Source organism: Salmo salar, chromosome 13, assembly GCF_965601325.2.
Source record: "Salmo salar chromosome 13, fSalSal1, whole genome shotgun sequence".
Classification (NCBI taxonomy): Eukaryota; Metazoa; Chordata; class Actinopteri; order Salmoniformes; family Salmonidae; genus Salmo; species Salmo salar.
The window spans coordinates 100,423,947-100,442,601 of record NC_138303.1 but is presented as its reverse complement, the minus strand read 5'-3'; the positions used below and the strand labels follow the sequence as shown (position 1 = coordinate 100,442,601).

General features: G+C 41.2%; 1 protein-coding gene across 1 annotated transcript; it reads left to right on the top strand.

Moving 5' to 3' along the window:
* The first annotated feature begins 11,602 nt into the window (after positions 1-11,602).
* LOC106568359 (uncharacterized) lies at positions 11,603-18,066 on the top strand. The gene is made up of 2 exons (XM_014138638.3): positions 11,603-11,864; positions 16,368-18,066. The coding sequence occupies exons 1-2, from the start codon at positions 11,702-11,704 to the stop codon at positions 17,342-17,344; spliced, it is 1,140 nt and encodes a 379-aa protein (XP_013994113.2). The 5' UTR covers positions 11,603-11,701; the 3' UTR covers positions 17,345-18,066.
* Positions 18,067-18,655: the final 589 nt, after the last annotated feature.

Genomic DNA, 18,655 nt, shown 5'->3' with positions numbered 1-18,655 from the left:
TTTGTCTTATACAGACATCGTACACACTCACTAAATCACATCCATTATCATACACATCAACCTACTCAGATTTACTACACACATAATATCTTGTCTCAATTTTCTAACATCTGTGGCATTGGCTCACAGGCAAACAGGCAAGGGAATAAAACAAATATTGCTAGAACCTATTTCTTGAATTCTAAATATCAGACATTTGAAAGCTCTAATTTTGATCGTCATAATACCTCTGATGGCAGTAACTTTACAGGCACTAATTATGGTCAATTTTGACTGAGAATAGTATCTAGTTAAAGTAAGGGGTGAAATAAGTATAGCCAGTTATAATTGTAACGGTTTAGCAGATTATAAAAAAAGATCAGTCTTTACGTGGCTAAAAGAAAAGGAATATAACATATACTGTTTACACGAAACTCACTTTATATCCTTAAATGAAGTTGCGTGGTAAAAGGAATGGAGTGGTGAAATAATTTACTGTCATGGACAAAGGAACTCAAAAGATGTTATTTATATATTTTTTTCATTTCACCTTTATTTAACCAGGTTGGCCAGTTGAGAACGAAAGTTCTCATTTACAACTGCGACCTGGCCAAGATAAAGCAAAGCAGTGCGACAAAAACAACAACACAAAGTTACACATGGGATAAACAAATGTACAGTCAATAACACAATAGAAAATCTATGTACAGTGTGTGCAAATGTAGTAAGATTAAGGAGGTAAGGCAATAAATAGCCCATAGTGGCGAAATAATTACATTTTAGCAATTAACACTGGAGTGATAGATGTGCAGATGATGATGTGCAAGTAGAGATACTGGGGTGCAAAAGAGCAAAAAATAAACAATATGGGGATAAGGTAGTTGAGTGTGGTATTTACAGATGGGCTGTGTACAGGTACAGTAAGCTGCTCTGACAGCTGATGCTTAAAGTTAGAGAGGGAGATATGTCTCCAGCTTCAGTGATTTTTGCAATTCGTTCCAGTCATTGGCAGCAGAGAACTGTAAGGAAAGGCGACAAAGGAGGTGTTGGCTTTGGGGATGACCAGTGAAATATACCTGCTGGAGAGCATGCTATGGGTGGGTGTTGCTATGGCGACCAGTGAACTGAGATAAGGCGGGGATTTACCTAGCAAAGACTTATAGATGACCTGGAGCCAGTGGGTTTGGCGACGAATATGTAGCGAGGGCCAGTCAACGAGAGCATACAGGTCGCAGTGGTGGGTAGTATATGGGGCTTTGTTGACAAAACAGATGGCACTGTGATAGACTACATCCAATTTGTTGAGTAGAGTGTTGGAGGCTATTTTGTAAATGACATCGCCAAAGTCAAGGATCGGTAGGATAGTCAGTTTTATGAGGGTATGTTGGCAGCATGAGTGAAGGAGGCTTTGTTGCAAAATAGGAAGCCAATTCTAGATTTAATTTTGGATTGGAGATGCTTAATGTGAGTCTGGAAGGAGAGTTTACAGTCTAACCAGACACCTAGGTATTTGTAGTTGTCCACAAATTCTAAGTTAGAACCGTCCAGAGTAGTGATGATAGTCGGGCGGGCGGGTGCGGGCAGCAATTGGTTGAAGAGCATGCATTTAGTTTTACTAGAATGTAAGAGCAGTTGGAGGCCACGGAAGGAGTGTTGTATGGCATTGAATCTTGTTTGGAGGTTTGTTAACACAGTGTCCAAAGAAGGGCCAGATGTATACAGAATGGTGTCGTCTACATAGAGGTGGATCATAGAATCACCAGTAGCAAGAACAACATCATTGATATATACAGAGAAAAGAGTCGGCCCGATAATTGAACCCTGTGGCACCCCCCTAGAGACTGCCAGAGGTCCGGACAACAGACCCTCCGATTTGACACAGTGAACTCAATCTGAGAAGTAGTTGGTCAACCAGGTGAGGCAGTCATTTGAGAAACCAAGGCTATTGAGTTTGCCGATAACAATGTGGTGATTGACAGAGTCGAAAGCCTTGGCCAGGTCGATGAAGAAGGCTGCACAGTACTGTCTTTTATCGATGGCGGTTATGATATCGTTTAGGACCTTGAGCATGGCTGAGGTGCACCCATTTCCAGCTCGGTGCCGATATTAATTAACAAAAATGTCAATCTGAATGTGCAAATAGTCAGTAATGATTTGCAATGGAAGGTGAATCTTTTTGAATATGAAAGTGGACGAAAAAGAGATTTGGCTCATTAATCTATATGGTCCAAATCAGAATGTGCCATACTTCTTCGAAAACATTTATACCAATTTATTGAACTTACAGGCAACAAATGATCATATCATTATGGTAGGAGACTATAACACAGTGTTAAGTACCTCAATGGACCGTAAAGGTAATCACTCTACAAGCTATCATCACTGTGCCCTTAAGGAAACCACAAATATTATGGACACATTAGAAATAGTGGATATTTGGAGACTAAAAAACCCCGACCTAGTGAGATATACATTGAGGAGACTACTTTCTTGTCTCTTTCTCTCTTGCATCAAAGGTTAAAAAAAGTTTATATAGGAGACAGAATGCGACCGTATCATCATCTAATTGGTATTCACATAACTCTTTTATAGATTTTCCACATGGACAGGGATATTGGAAATTTAATCAAAGTTTACTGGAAGATAACTTATTTATAAGTAAGACAAAATTATTTATAACTGAATTTTTCCAGTATAATATAGGTCCCTTATTGTTTGGAATACCTTTTCAATATTTTTCAATTCAATTCAATATTCATCAATAATAAAAAAGCAGTTTCTGGCTAAAGAGACAAGACTAACATGAACTAATAGTACAGGTTGATAGCAATAAAAACGATACTACAGACATACAAAATAAGTTAGAGAAAAAAACAAAAAGAACTTGAGGAACTTATTCAAGAACAATCTAGTGTAATCTATTACAAAAATAAAGCAAACTGGATGGAATATGGAGAAAAATGCACCAAATTCTTCCTGAATCTACAATACAGGAACACTAACAAAAAGAATTTGCAGAAACTCGTCACTGAAGACGGAGTCATCTATGATTCTCCGAATGATATTTTAAAAGAGGAAGCTAATTATTTTAGGAAGATGTTCTCTTTTCCGTCCCATCCTCTCCCACTGAATGAAAATTACGGTAAGGAATAATAATTAAAAAAATGGGAAATTAACAAATGTACAGGAAGAGCAGTGCGAAGGCCAAATTACAGAGGAAGAACTTTGAAGCTATTAAATCCTTTCAGTCTGGAAAAACCCCTGGGATTGATGGCATACCTGTAGAGGTATATCAAGCTGTTTTTCATATACTAAAAGCTCCATTGTAGATTGTTTTAACTACTCCTATAGAAATTGTAGTCTGTCAGGTACTCAGCAGGGAGTTCTGATTTCTCTATTATTAAAACAAGACCCAGATGGCAAATATAAATACCCAGTCTATCTAAAAAACTGGAGGCCCCTTACACTTCAATGTTGTAATGCAAAATTACTAGCGAAATGCATAGCACTCAGAATTAAAAAGGTTTTACCAGGTATTGTTCATCCTGATCAGACAGGTTTTTTACATGGACGATACGTTGGAGATAATATATGACAACTACTAGAAATAATAGAACATCATGAAACATCTAAGAAGCCAGGCCTGGTATATAGGCATTTGATAAAGTAAGACTGGATTTTTTCAATTTCGGTGATTCTCGTATAAAATGGTAAAAATAATGTATAGCAACCCCAGGTGTAAAATAGTAAATAATGGCTACTTCTCAGAGAGTTTTGAATTGTCAAGAGGAGTTAAACAAGGGTGTCCGCTGTCACCATATCTATTCGTTATGGCCATCGAAATGCTAGCTATTAAAATCCAATAACAACAGAGGATTAGAAATCCAAGGCTTAAAAACAAAAGGTGTCCATGTATGCCAATGACTCAAGTTTTATATTAAGTTGGTGGATGGGTGTAAGCATCTGCCTCTGATTCCAAAGGTTGCAAGTTTGAATCCAATGATAGTTGTTTTTTATATTTTTGTTTTAACCCTTAACCATTCAGAGTTAATGCCTAAATCTAACCTTAAACATTTTGATGTGACATTTCAGAAACAAGGATGAATGTCTAATTCTGACGTGAGACACAGCTGGTAGGGAAAATCATGCTGCTCGCTCATGAGTTCAGCAACACATTGTAATATGACACAATACACTCCTGTGAATCAAATTCAACCCATGTAATCAATTAAGCAATGCCAGTCACAGGAGGCTGCTGAGGGGAGAACGGCACATGGAAACAATACAATTCCACTAATTCCACTCCAGCCATTACCACGAGCACATTCTCCCCAATTAAGATGCCACCAACCTCTAATGCCAGCCTACCATAAACTCATTTCCAATACGTACATTTCCATTTACAGCAACGAAAACCAATAGGCTGCCAAGAAAACCTCCATACCTTCAGGCTCTGATCAGGCCCTACGCCCAAACAAGGGCACTGCGTTCATCCACCTCTGGCCTGCTGGCCCCCCTACCTCTGAGGAAGCACAGTTCCCGCTCAGCCCAGTCTAAACTGTTCGCTGCTCTGGCACCCCAATGGTGGAACAAGCTCCCTCACGACGCCAGGACAGCGGAGTCAATCACCACCTTCCGGAGACACCTGAAACCCCACCTCTTTAAGGAATACCTAGGATAGGATAAAGTAATCCTTCTAACCCCCCCCCCCCCTTAAAAGATTTAGATGCACTATTGTAAAGTGGTTGTTCCACTGGATATCATAAGGTGAATGCACCAATTTGTAAGTCGCTCTGGATAAGAGCGTCTGCTAAATGACTTAAATGTAAATGTAAATGTAAAACCATAATAGAATGTATCTGTTTCTAATGAAACTGTCACGACTTCCACCGAAGTCGGCTCCTCTCCTTGTTCGGGCGGCGTTCGGCGATCAACGTCACCGGCTTTCTAGCCATCGCCGCTCCATTTCTCATATTCCATTGGTTTTGTCTTGTTCCATTACCCACCTGGTTTTCATTCCATAATTACTGCATGTATTTAGTCCTCTGTTCCCCTCCATTGTCTTTGTGTGTAATTGTTTGTTTGTTATGTGGATTATTGTCAGGCGCTTTACTTTTGCTATGTTCTGTGTTTTTGGCACGTTATTGTTTTTATGTGCTGTGATTTTTGCTCTCCTGCACCTGACTTCGCCTCCCATACACACCCTTGACAGAAACAGACCGATATGTAGCTATACCCAGGTGCGTCATTTGGGTTCTTGCATTGGAATTATATTGAATTCTGCTTATATCACAAACATAGAAGTTCAAATGTTTTGGACCAAGAAGTAATAGCGTCCATGGACAGCACAATAGACGCTAAAGCAAGATTCTGATCAAAACCAACCAGCTAGATTGAAACAATGTTACCTTTTCAAAAAGAGTTGCAACCTCCTTGATGCTCTGTGGAACTTCCTGAGTAATCGATTATTCCATTCTCCCTGAAATTTCCTCAAATGACAGTTGGATTAGTTGAGCTTTCCTCGGATGTAGCATGCTTCTTCTTCGCTGACTGAGCACGTTTGTCAAAGTGGAAAATGAGTTATTACGTGTAGCTGTGGACGCCCCAAAAGTCAGTCCATGTTTCAGTGCAGGTCCAGAGAATCGTTGCAGGATATCAAGTGAGGTCTGTTTGTCCTCACTGGAGCCAGAGCAGGCGATTTCAGTCTGCAAAAACTGCTGAGTGACACTAAGCTCAGCTTCCACCAAACGGTTTCACCTATTTCAGATCTAGAAAGTCATGGCTCTCTTGGTCAATGGCAGACAGGGCCTCCACCAGTTGGCTGTTGCGTTCGCTGACATCTCACCAATGACAGCATCCAATGTGTGGAGGCCCTGTGTGCCATACACTCAGTCTCTTCTCCTCTGTCCTGCTGGCCTACTGTACTTTCCACCATGTATTTCTTGTCTGCGTTAGCATTGGTCCCAACACAAAACTTTCGACATGGGAAACAAAATGCCGTATCTGCAGTAACCGAGTATTCCAGCCACTCTCTTCTCATGAATCAGTTGCTATTAAATTAACATTTTTGGACAGAAAACCTGTGGCTGGTGTAGTATTCTAGGCTAACCTGGGCTGGTTCCACTGTTACAAGATCATCAGGAACAGTTGGAGGTAGAGCCATTATCCTGGCAGCGCTTGTGGAAGGGTGGGTAGGCTAGCTAAGAAGCTTACTCAACTTGGTAGTGGTGGGGCATGAGGCAGATGAGTAAAGCAGCTTCAACTGTAAACTTGGCCCCGCCCTTATAAATCAAATATTACAGGCGCATCACATTATTCACTTAGCCTACCACAGATGAGAAGTGACTCTTCCGGCTTTTTATGGAAACCCAAAAGGAGTCATACCTAACCACCCAGTGACTTTTCATAGCCCTCCTGACACAGCACAGCGGATACACAGATTTGTTTTTGCGCCAACCTGTCACTCAATCATTTTAAACCTTCTTGCTATTTCTATAAAGGACAAAACTAAAACTGAGGGGGCGCAAGTTTGAACTGAGAGGGGTAAGCCCCCTTTAGCCCCCTCGTGGAGCTGGGTCCGAAGAGCTCTGAGTCTGAGCACTTGCATACTGCAGCAAGTCATTAAAGCTGAAAGCCCCTTTGCCAACAGAAATTATGTTTCTCATTAATTGAACTCCTATCTCAAGTGATGGTTGTGTTGTTTGTATCTCATTTCATTACTGTGTCAATAGACTGCAGGCACTCAGAACAGTGAATTTGTAATGGTTATGTAATATGTACGTTTGTGGACACGTATGTGTGTGTGTGTGTGTGTGTGTGTGTGTGTGTGTGTGTGTGTGTGTGTGTGTGTGTGAGAGAGAGAGTGTGCGTGCGTTTGCGGAGCAGTGCGTTTCAGCTTGTGTTAATTTCAGACTGTATGGGTAGAGAACGGCTGTGAAACTTTTCCTTCTTCAAAACAACCTTGTAACGTCACTCAACCAGGAACACTCAGGTCAGTTTTAGTATGAGAACTATGAGAAAGTTCATTAGCAACATTATCCCCATTTTTATGTTATACACCCTAGAGTCCATTTTGTTGAAAATGGCAGTGGTGTACACAAGTTTACCTCCCTTAACTTGACATGATGAAAAAGAACATATGTCACAGTGGATAAACTTGCATCTAGGCCCATGATCTACTTTTGGGCTGACTAACTGTTAGAGGTTGCCCTCTAGTGGGAAAAGAGAGGAGAAGGCAAAAAATAAAGATGAAAGCTGAAAAATAGGTGGATCAAGTACTGCAATGGTAAGATGATTGAAAAACAAACACTCAGTAGCGAACCGTCATTCAAGGCAGGTGGGGCTCTGAGCTCTGCATTTTTAGCAAAAAGGTTGCCTTTTTTTAATGTTATTTTGGCATTGATAAGTGCCATATCAGTTTGCAAACAATGTAAAAAATCTATAAAAATCATTGAGTTAATAAAGCCTCCATACAAACATGGTCTCTTTTTTTACTTTCTTGAGTAAGGCAGCTCCAAAATGCAGGTTTTTCAGCCTAGCTCAGTGCTTTCTGTGGTGGTGGGGCAGCCAGCGGAAAATACAGAGTATAGGGGTTGGTAATGTTATCTAGTTGCTCCGTGATTGGCTCAGTGTTCTGTCACTCATGAGGACTCTGCGTCACTGCCAAATCTAAGGATAGAGCTCATATTCAAGCCCCTTGTGTGCTGTTGTAGAGTTACATTAGAAGTGCCCTTCCAAGAAAGCTCAAGGTCATTGGCCACATATAAAATGACGTCAAATCACATATCAACAGTACCTTTGATTGGACTGATCATGTCAACATCTTACTTTCAAAATCTTAGCTAGCAGTTATCATCATGAATGAAGTCGACAATCTACTGGCAAATAATTTTGAATCCTTGTCATATGAAGAGAAATAATGAAGAGAAATTATAGATGAAACGTATCGGTGCTAATCGGCTATTGGATATAAACATTACACAACAAGTTGGAAATCGCAAATTCAACACTGAGTGGGTTGGAAGGAATCCGTGACTAACTGCAAGTATTGCAAAGCAATCACTAGCCTCCTATTCAGTTGAGTGGGTGTGTGGTCCCAATTCTAAGTTTAAGGGTCTCTTTTCCAAGCTTAAAATGAAAACATTCAACATTGGCCATGCTGTCAATCCAGCATGATTTCTGCCGCACTCAAAACAATTGTTAACTCGTAACTGGGAAATCTGACCAGTGAGTTCAAGACAACTGGGAACAACTGGGAACTAGCTCCGACTGGAAAAATACGTTTTGAACGGTCATCCAACTCGGAATTGTAGGACGGGAACTTGGGCCTCTTTTTAGAGCTACAATCTGAAGATCACTGACATCATCAGATCACTGATTCAACCTTGTTTTTTTCCGAGTTCCCAGTTGTCTTGAAAACACCACAAATCCAGAGAATGCCAGACTTTGATGACAACGTTTTATGACAAAGTTTGCCCATGAAGGACCGCCGTGCCACCTGTTCAAGTGAGCACAGCACAACAAGTTGAGTCCAAAAATGTATTGTATGTTGCTGCATACATACTGCAATGTGCTAGGGAGATACTGTAGCTAAGAAAGTAATACTAAGTATATGGCCATTGGATATATGGCATAGCTGTTAGTAACCCATGTGCCTAGCCCTAATAATTTGGTCAATTTTGCCCTCTTAATTTAACCTGTTCTGACTTGGTGGTGCACATGTAGCCTATAACCTGTTTTAGAGAAATGTAATCATTGAATATTGTAAGAGCTTTCATTGTTTGCTTATATGCCCCCTTTATTTATCCTACGGTTCTGACTTGGTGTACAGCGAGAACACTGTAAGAACGGCCCATGTTCTGAATTCTGTTTCTGTACATTTCAAAAGTGCTGAACAAATAGTTATATTGACTACGTCCATCCTAGCTCCTTAATGTCTTAATCGAAATTACAGATTTCCTCTTATCTGCTTGTCGTTCCCTTATGCCATAGTTTGTACATCTCAATTGTCAGTAGAAACCACATTTGTTTAAGCAAGTCAGCCATATCAGCTATGTATTTTTAAAGGCAGTAAATTAGGCTGAATTAACTGTTTCGCTGCCAGACAAGGCTCTACTGATAGCCAGGTGTAGCAGTGGTAAAATGTTGGGACTGCTATTGGGACAGCTTTCTGTAGGCACTAACAGTTTGTGGGCACCATTTGTCACCGTTATAGTGCAATTCATGTATTGTTGAGTGTTGTGTAGTGGCGCTCAGCCACTCCATCAATCAATTAAATGTATTTATAAAGCCCTTTTTACATCAACAGATGTCACGAAATGCTATACAGAAATCCAGCATAAAACCCCAAACAGCAAGCAATGCAGATGTAGAAACAATGTCAGAGACGAACAATCCTTTAGAATTAATACATTTTACGTTCTTACATTTCTATGGTAAACACGGCCATATGCGACTAGAGTGCCGACGTCACTTCCGTGCTTACAGCGTTCCAAGTTTGCAACTGCAGCCCCAGCATTGCTGCATTTAGACAGTGTCCTTCCCTCTCGCCGAACACCTGCCCTCACCGTTGTTAATTGAACTGCGGGAAAACAGACCAGACAGGCGGGGGCGAAGGACACTCCCCTGCTAGTACAGCAGGCGGGAGCAACACTTAGCACACGGTTTCGTCCCCAACCCCCATCTGCTGTGTACCAGAGAGAACTATATCCGACAGGCGGGGACGAAGGACACTGTACCGGTCGCCCCAGCCTCCCACTAGCGCGGGAGGCTGGGGCGACACCGTGTGCTAACTAGTTAGCAAGCAAGCTAGCATACGGTGTTGCTAACAGCCGATCAAGCCCACAGAAGAGGCAGGGCGGAAACGGTAGCAAGTACACACCCGTAGTGCCCTCACCTCCACCTACCTGTGTGTACTAGATATAGTTAGCTACCCTTTCCACCCCCGCCTCTTCTGTGGGGTTTATCTGTGGTTGGAATCCAACATTATGGTGCATTACCGCCATCTACTGTACTGGAACATCCCTGCCTCACGCCCATGTACTGGAGTCCTAGCTTAAACATGTACCAATAGAAGTATAAAGTAGTGGGTTCCTGCAGATGCAGAAACGCACTGAATTGCGGCCTGCAGTTGCACCCTTCTCTTCAAGTTTGACACATCAGTTCGGCTAGCAAGAATAAGCAACACCAGTGGTGGAAAAAGTTCTCAAAAGTCATACTTGAGTAAAAGTAAAGATATCTTAATCGAAAATGACTCAAGTAAAAGTCAACCAGTAAAATACTACTTGTGTAAAAGTCTGAAAGTATTTGTTTTTTAATATACTTAAGTATCAAGTGAATGGAATTGCTTAAATGTACTTAAGTATCAAAAGTAAAAGTGTAAACCATTTAAAATTCCTTATATTAAGCAAACCAGACGGCACAATTTTCTTGTTTATTTTTTATTGATGGATAGTCAGGGGCACACTCCAACACTCAAACATAATTTACAAACGATGCATTTGTGTTTAGTGAGTCTGCCAGTTCAGAGGCAGAGGATGACCAGGGATGTTCTCTTGATAAGTTTGTGAATTGGACCATTTATCAAGTATTTTGGGGTGTCAGAGAAAATGTATGGAATAAAAATAACATTATTTCATTTAGGAATGTAGTGAAGTAAAAGTAGGCAACATTTTAAAAAGTAAAGTACAAGTACCCCAAAAAACGACTTAAGTAGGACTTTAAAGTTTTTTTACACAACTGACAACTGAGCAAGACCTAGAAAGAATAAATCCTCAGGGATTTTCCTTCAAAATATAAGTCCTACAATGAATTTGGTAAAAAAATGATTCAAACCTTCAAAATTGGTAACATTTTATGAGGAAATATAAGCAGACTTAGAATTGTGTTTAACAATATGAAAAAAGGAATAAAGTTAATCGCCTTTATAGCTAAAATATTATTACCACATTGACATTGTTAACAGCATTAAAAGTAATGATTACTAGATAGGTAACAGTAATACAAATAACAAAACATGAATGATAATATTAATAATAGTAATAACAATATGAATAATCATCCCATACTTAATTAGCCCATTCGTATTGCACAATGTTCAGGATGTTTTTCACATTGAACATACAAGTATTTACACCATTTGATGTACATTCTGTCGGAGTTAAAGTGGGGTCCATTCTACTCAGGAGCACTTTGAGTTTTTAAATCCACAGAGTTTACATCCATACGAGTGTTGATGCTCATTTGGAAGCCCTTACAGAGTGGCCCATCAACTTAAAGAAAATATTGGATTTCAAATTGGACATGTATCGCTATTGCACCATACAAAATGATCTGTACGTTGTGTCACAGTAAAAGCTCCTCTGCGTGTAAACTCTGTGGATTTGGAAACTAGAAGTGCTCCTGAATAGAATGGATCCCATTTTGCTGTGTATGTACAATATGAAAAACGATTGGATTAAAGTGAACAAATAACAATATACATGATTCTTTGAATGATAATTAGTATCAAATATCGATAAGTGTACATTTTCCATAATTGTCGACCTAATTATTCATTTACAAAGTAAACAGGACGGGACTCTTATTCCGAAGGATTCCAAAAATCCATGAACCGGAAGTACTTATTTATTCTTGCCTGCTTCACAGCGGTAAATTTGACAACAAGTTCTAGCTAGCTACGTGTATTTCAGGAAGATCTTTTGACCCCGATAATCTTCAAACAATGACTAAATTACAATATCTGAATGTATATCTAACTGAGCGTTTGATGCAAGCTGCGGAGGAGATACTTGGAGTGGTCGGAGACACGATATCCGAGTACCAGGAAGAAATAACCCGGACAAAGAGAGAGAACCAATACCTGAAACGACACTTGATCACACCGGGTATGTAGCCATCTAGACTACTGTACTCTTATTTACACGTATTATCTAGACACGTATTGCATTGTATTCTACAGTATTTTACTCTGTAGGGCAGAGAGACGGTGAATACCTAACGTAGCAGGCGTAAAGAGACGCCTGGGCGGAGGTTAGCTTTTTTTTAGGGGAAACGGCCGTTAGGTTCAATACTGAAAACCGGAAACAACCGATTGATTGTATCTACTCGCGGAGAGTCGTCAATCCCAAACCACCCATACCAACGCGTTTAGAGGGCCCTCGGTGGCGAGGGGATCAATAAACCCATAAAGTTTGGGACACACTGGTGACTGAAATGCAATACATGTTACACTTTTAAATAGTAAAAACGAGCATTCAAATTAACACCCACACAGTCGTTTTACAATATTTCCCTTTTATTTTAAAAGGGAGTCCCATAACTCTCAAACCCTTCTCCATATCTAAGGTTTCCAGCTGTTACATTCCACCACAGTTGGCTCCACGTGAACTACATTTTACATTTTAGTCATTTAGCAGACGCTCTTATCCAGAGCGACTTACAGTAGTGAATGCATACATTTCATACATTATTTTTCTGTGCTGGCCGAACCCACAACCCTGGTGTTGCAAACACCATGCTCTACCAACTGAGCTACAGGGAAGGCTATATTTTTGGGTGTCAACAATTCCGAAGCTGTGTTTTATTGTTTAGAAACGCCAATCATCACTTTCAAACCAGTTTTCTAAACACATGCTGATATTCCCCATATCTTTCATATCAGCAATACATAATATTTCAAATAAAGAAACACTTACAGTAGCAGTTTTGCACAGATGCACAACCTGTGTGCTTCCTGTTGACGAACCACACTACATCCCCTGTTATGCTTACACACAGGTGTTTGTGTAATGCTAGATAGCTATTTATCACAGGTTGCGACCTATGTCTTATAATTAGGTACGCCTCCATTATTTTGTGTGAACTTGCACTACATGCCACGACAACTGCCATTGAGTGTACTTGTAAACAGTACAAAGCCAATTAGCATTACGTCACTACATGTCATACATTAGCTAGCTAGTACACACTCTTTAGGCCTACTCTACGCACTCAATGAACAGTTTTTTTTGCGAACAGTGTTTTGTTTGAGTAATATTATTAGACTAAGTTATGACTATCCAATCTACTTATCACAGGAATAGTAGGCTATTTTACATAAGTCTGACAGCCTGTGCCCAAGGAAGCGAAGGTAACCTGCCTAAATGATTACTGCCCCGTAGCACTAATGTCGGTAGCCATGAAGGCTGAAAAGCTGGTCATGGCTCACATCAACAGCATCCTCCCGGATACCGTAGTCCCACTCCAATTCGCATACCGCCCCAACAGATTCACAGATGACTCAATCTATATCGCACTCCACACTGCCCTTTCCCACCTGGACAAAAGGAACACCTATGTGAGAATGCTGTTCATTGACTACAGCTCAGCGTTCAACACCATAGTGCCCACGAAGCTCATCACTAAGCTAAGGACCCTGGGACTAAACACCTCCCTCTGCAACTGGATCCTGGACTTCTGGGTGGTAAGGGTAGGCAACATTAACATCGACGGGGCTGTAGTGGGTTGAGAGTTTCAAGTTCCTTGGTGTCCACATCACAAATGAACTATCACTGTCCAAACACAGCAAGACAATCATGGAGGGCACGACAAAACCTTTTCCCCCTCAGGAGACTGAAAAGATTTGTCATGGGTCCCCAGATCCTCAAAGTTATACAGCTGCATCATCGAGAGCATCCTGACCGGTTGCATCACCGCCTGGTATGGCAACTGCTCGGCATCTGACCGTAAGGCGCTACAGAGGGTAGTGCGTACTTGAGGTCGACCGATTATGATTTTTCAACGCCGATACCGATTATTGGAGGACCAAAAAAGCCGATACCGATTAATCGGACGATTTTTATTTATTTGTAATAATGACAATTACAACAAGACTGAATGAACACTTATTTTAACTTAATATAATACATCAATAAAATCAACTTAGCCTCAAATAAATAATGAAACATGTTCAATTTGGTTTAAATAATGCAAAAACAAAGTGTTGGAGAATTAAGTAAAAGTGCAATATGTACCATGTAAAAAAGCTAACGTTTAAGTTCCTTGCTCAGAACATGAGAACATATGAAAGCTGGTGGTTCCTTTGAACATGAGTCTTCAATATTCCCAAGTAAGAAGTTTTAGGTTGTAGTTATTATAGGATTATTTCTCCCTATACCATTTGTATTTCATATACCTTTGACTATTGGATGTTCTTATAGGCACTTTAGTATTGCCAGTAACAGTATAGCTTCCGTCCCTCTCCTCGCTCCTACCTGGGCTTGAACCAGGAACACATCGACAACAGCCACCCTCGAAGCAGCGTTACCCATGTAGAGCAAGAGGAACAACCACTCCCAAGTCTCAGAGCGAGTGACGTTTGAAACGCTATTAGCGCACACCCGCTAACTAGCTAGCCATTTCACATCGGTTACACCAGCCTAATCTCAGGGGTTGATAGGCTTGAAGTCATAAACAGCGCAATGCTTGAAGAATTGCTGGCAAAACGCACGAAGGTGCTGTTTGAATGAATGCTTACGAGCCTGCTGCTGCCTACCATCTCTCAGTCAGACTGCTCTATCAAATATCAAATCATAGACTTAATTATAACATAATAACACACAGAAATACGATCCTTAGGTCATTAATATGGTCGAATCCGGAAACTATCATTTCGAAAACGAAACGTTTATTAATTCAGTGAAATTACGGAACCGGTCCGTATTTTATCTAACGGGTGGCATCCCTAAGTCTAAATATTCCTGTTACATTGCACAACCTTCAATGTTATGTACAATTCTGGCAAATTAATTATGGCCTTTGTTAGGAATAAATGGACTTCACACAGTTCGCAATGAGCCAGGCGGCCCAAACTGCTGTATATACCCTGACTGCTTGCACGGAACGCAAGAGAAGTGACACAAATTCATGTTAGCAGGCAATATTAACTAAATATGCAGGTTTAAAAATATGTACTTGTGTATTGATTTTAAAGAAAGGCATTGATGTTTATGGTTAGGTACATTGGTGCAACGACAGTGCTTTTTTTCTGCAAATGCGCTTGTTAAATCATCACCTGTTTGTCGAAGTAGGCTGTGATTCGATGAGCAATTAACGGGCACCGCATCGATTATATGCAACGCAGGACACGTTAGATAAACTAGTAATATCATCAACCATGTGTAGTTAACTAGTGATTATGTTAAGACTGATAGTTTTTTTATCAGATAAGTTTAATGCTAGCTAGCAACTTACCTTGGCTTCTTGCTGCCCTCGCGTAACAGGTAGTCAGCCTGCCATGCAGGCTCCTCGTGGAGTGCAATGTAAGGCAGGTGGTTAGAGCGTTGGACTAGTAATCGGAAGGTTGCAAAAACGAATCCCTGAATCCCCCCTGAACAAGGCAGTTAACACCCGTTCCTAGGCCGTCATTGAAAATAAGAATGTGTTTTTAATCTGACTTGCCTAGTCAAATAAAGGTGTAAAAAAAAAAAAATTGAAATCGGCCCTAATTAATCGGCCATTCCGATTAATCGGTCGACCTCTAGTGCGTACAGCCCAGTACATCACTGGGTTCAAGCTTCCTGCCATCCGGGACCTATATAATAGGCGGTGTCAGCGGAAAGCCCATAAAATTGTCAGAGACTCCAGTCACCCAAGTCATACTGTTTTCTCTGCTACTGCATGGCAAGTGGTGCCAGAGCGCCAAGTCTAGGACCAAAAGGCTCCTTAACAGCTTCTACCCCCAAGCCAGAAGACTGCTGAACAATTAATCAAATGGCCACCGGACTATTTACGTTTTACATTGACCCCCATTTGTTTTGTACACTCCTGCTACTCACTGTTTATTATCTATGCATAGTCACTTCACCCCTACCCACATGTACAAATTACCTCTGTTAACCTGTACCGGTACCCCCTGTATATGGCCTTGTTATTGTGTTACTGTTCATTCATTTTTACTTTAGTTTATTTGGTAAATATTCTCAACTCTTCTTGAACTGCACTGTTGGTTAATGGCTTGCAAGTAAGCATTTCACAGTAAGGTCTATACTTGTTGTATTCGGTGCATGTGACAGTTTGATTTGAAATGTGATGACACATGGAATGCTTTATTATAACGGTGCATTTTTATGGTGAAAATTAGCTTCCTTGGCTCGGTCAAAATGGTTTTCTAAGTATCTAATTAGCCCCTACACCATCCATCATTTTCACTCTCTCAGCTTTGGGAGATGTGTGCATATGGCAGTGGCACAGGTGAATGCGCAAATAGAGGAGTGGGGAAAGGGGTGATATTGGATTCAGCCAGAGACATAGATATTACATTGACAGAACAAGCTAGCTAACACAATGTTGGTCTTGTCAATAGCTGTCATTGCTTTCATTGATGTCATTTATTGTCTTCTTTACACCAGCTCCTCAGCCCATTGTCTCTTGGGTCTCAGAGCAGCAAACTCCCCCTGAGCTACAGCACTGTGAGCAGGAGTGGAGCCCCAGTCTGGGGCAGAGGGACCCAGAGCCCACACAGATTAAAGAGGAACAGGGTGAACTCAGGACCCGTCAGGAGGTAGAGCAGATTCAAGGGCCGGAGGCTGATACCAAAGAAGACTCCATAATCATTCCTCCCTGTGTGAAAAGTGACTGTGATCAGGAGCCACCTCACCCCACACATCTTCCCCAAACTGTGGAGAACAGAGAGAGAGACTCTCTACTGACCAACACAACTGGACAGATCAAAACAGAACCTGATGGAGAGGGCTATGGAGTATCACTATCAGAACCAACCAGTGACTCCCCTCAGTCTCAGCCCCTCTCTGCAGTAAATCCAGCCTGTTCTAGAACACAGAGTGAGAACACTGAAAGTGTACCTGATGTTCAGAGAGATCCAGAAAGGAGACCAGAGGAGGACACCCAGACACACTCATGTACTCAGTGTGGAGCCGTGTTCTGTGAGCTTTCCCAACTGAAGGCACACATGCTATCCCATACAGTACCACACAGTGGTGACACTAGTCACAGGCAAATCCTCTGCACAGTCTGTTGGAAGTCATTCACCTCTACCAGTTACCTCAAGGTCCACATGTGTTCTCACAATAAGGAGAAGCCCTTCCACTGTGGTGTGTGTGGCAAGAGCTTCAGCTACTCAGGGAGATTAAAGGAGCACCAGCGCATCCACACTGGAGAGAGACCGTACCGCTGCCACGTGTGTGGTAAACGCTTCAACCAGTCAGTCCATCTGAAGACCCACCTGAGGGTCCACACGGGGGAGAAACCCTACTCCTGTCCTGTCTGTGGGAAAGGATTCAGTCAGTCCAGCCATATCAAGGGGCACCTCAGAACTCACACTGAGGGAGGTAGAAGAAAAATGCCTTGGAGTGGAAAGAGCCCGTGAGAGCTTAGACAGTCTTCCATTCTCAAAGTAGCCAGTGTTTGGAAAGAGAATGAGAGACATTCCTTCTCTTCAATGCTACTAATTCTACATATTATTGTAACACTAGAGGACTATAGCATGTGTGATGTTTTGCAGACTGAGGCACCTCATGTCTGCATTGATTCGAGAGTTGCTTAATAACATGCTATGAAAATACTTGTGCCTCATGTATCACTAACTATGTTAAGAGAGAAATATAATGTTAATTTTGGTTAGATCCCCCATTTTTTTCCTAAAGTGCTCAGTGGGATAATGGTTACAGGCAACTTTTTTTTTTTTACCAATGTTGTAAAACCATGTTTGAACACTAGATGGCATACTTGAGTTCTCTCACCCAGAAACACAGAGGTCAGTCTTGGTATGACTGAGGAAGTTCATTAGACCAATATTATCCCCGTTTTATTTTACACACCCTAGAGTCCATTTCATTGAAACTGACAGAAAGGTCTAACGTATACATAGGGTTTTCTACTGTACACAAGTTTACCAAGTTGTTTCATTATGTAAATGTATACATTCGTCAGAGTAGGCTAAACTTGTCTAGTATTTGTAACGATGTACAGTGTTTATTTTTATGGTAGGTCTAGCTAGGAGCTACTTCTGAGCTGACTAACTGTTAGAGGTCGCCCTCTAGTGTGGAAAAAGGGAAGGGGGGGAAATAAAGACGAGATCTGAAAAATAAAGTTGGATCAAATCAGGGAAGCCACGAAGTTCAAGGCCGACCGCAGTACTGCTGGCATTGTTTGCCGAATACAGGACCCCCGATTATAGGAAATGGAAAAATGGCAATCTTCGTGTAAATAAATACAAATTAGAAGACAATCATGGAATCAATAATTGCATCTATTACACCAGATGTATTTCATTGAACCAATTTTAATTTTTTAAATTCCACACAGAAGAACTTAAGGATAACTTAGTAGCTAATGGCAGCCTGCAGTACCCCGGTCGGCATTTAACTTGAGATACTCTGAGGGGCAGCACTGAACTGGGACACTCTTTTCACGAGGTGTCCAGCTGCGACGTCGTCCTTCCGGGTCTCTGCTGCCACCTACTGATATGTCATCTCTGTGTAGTGCATCTCTGGAAAAGTGGGAGTTTCAAAAGGAGTGGACGTTTTTCGAAAGCAACCATATAATTAGAAATGTGGGTCTCGAAAGGTGCCACTCGACGTAATTTGGGTTATCGGACGTTAGTCACTGTCTGCAGAGATGACAGTAAGGAATTCCAGTTATGCAACAAAAAGGCTATTCACTCACTTTGAGCTGTTTT

Excerpts from the sequence above, each read along its gene's own strand:
- LOC106568359 (XM_014138638.3), top strand. The coding sequence starts at position 11,702 with ATGACTAAATTACAATATCTGAATGTATATCTAACTGAGCGTTTGATG. Across the intron at positions 11,865-16,367 it reads ACGACACTTGATCACACCGG|CTCCTCAGCCCATTGTCTCT; the intron begins GTATGTAGCCAT and ends TCTTTACACCAG.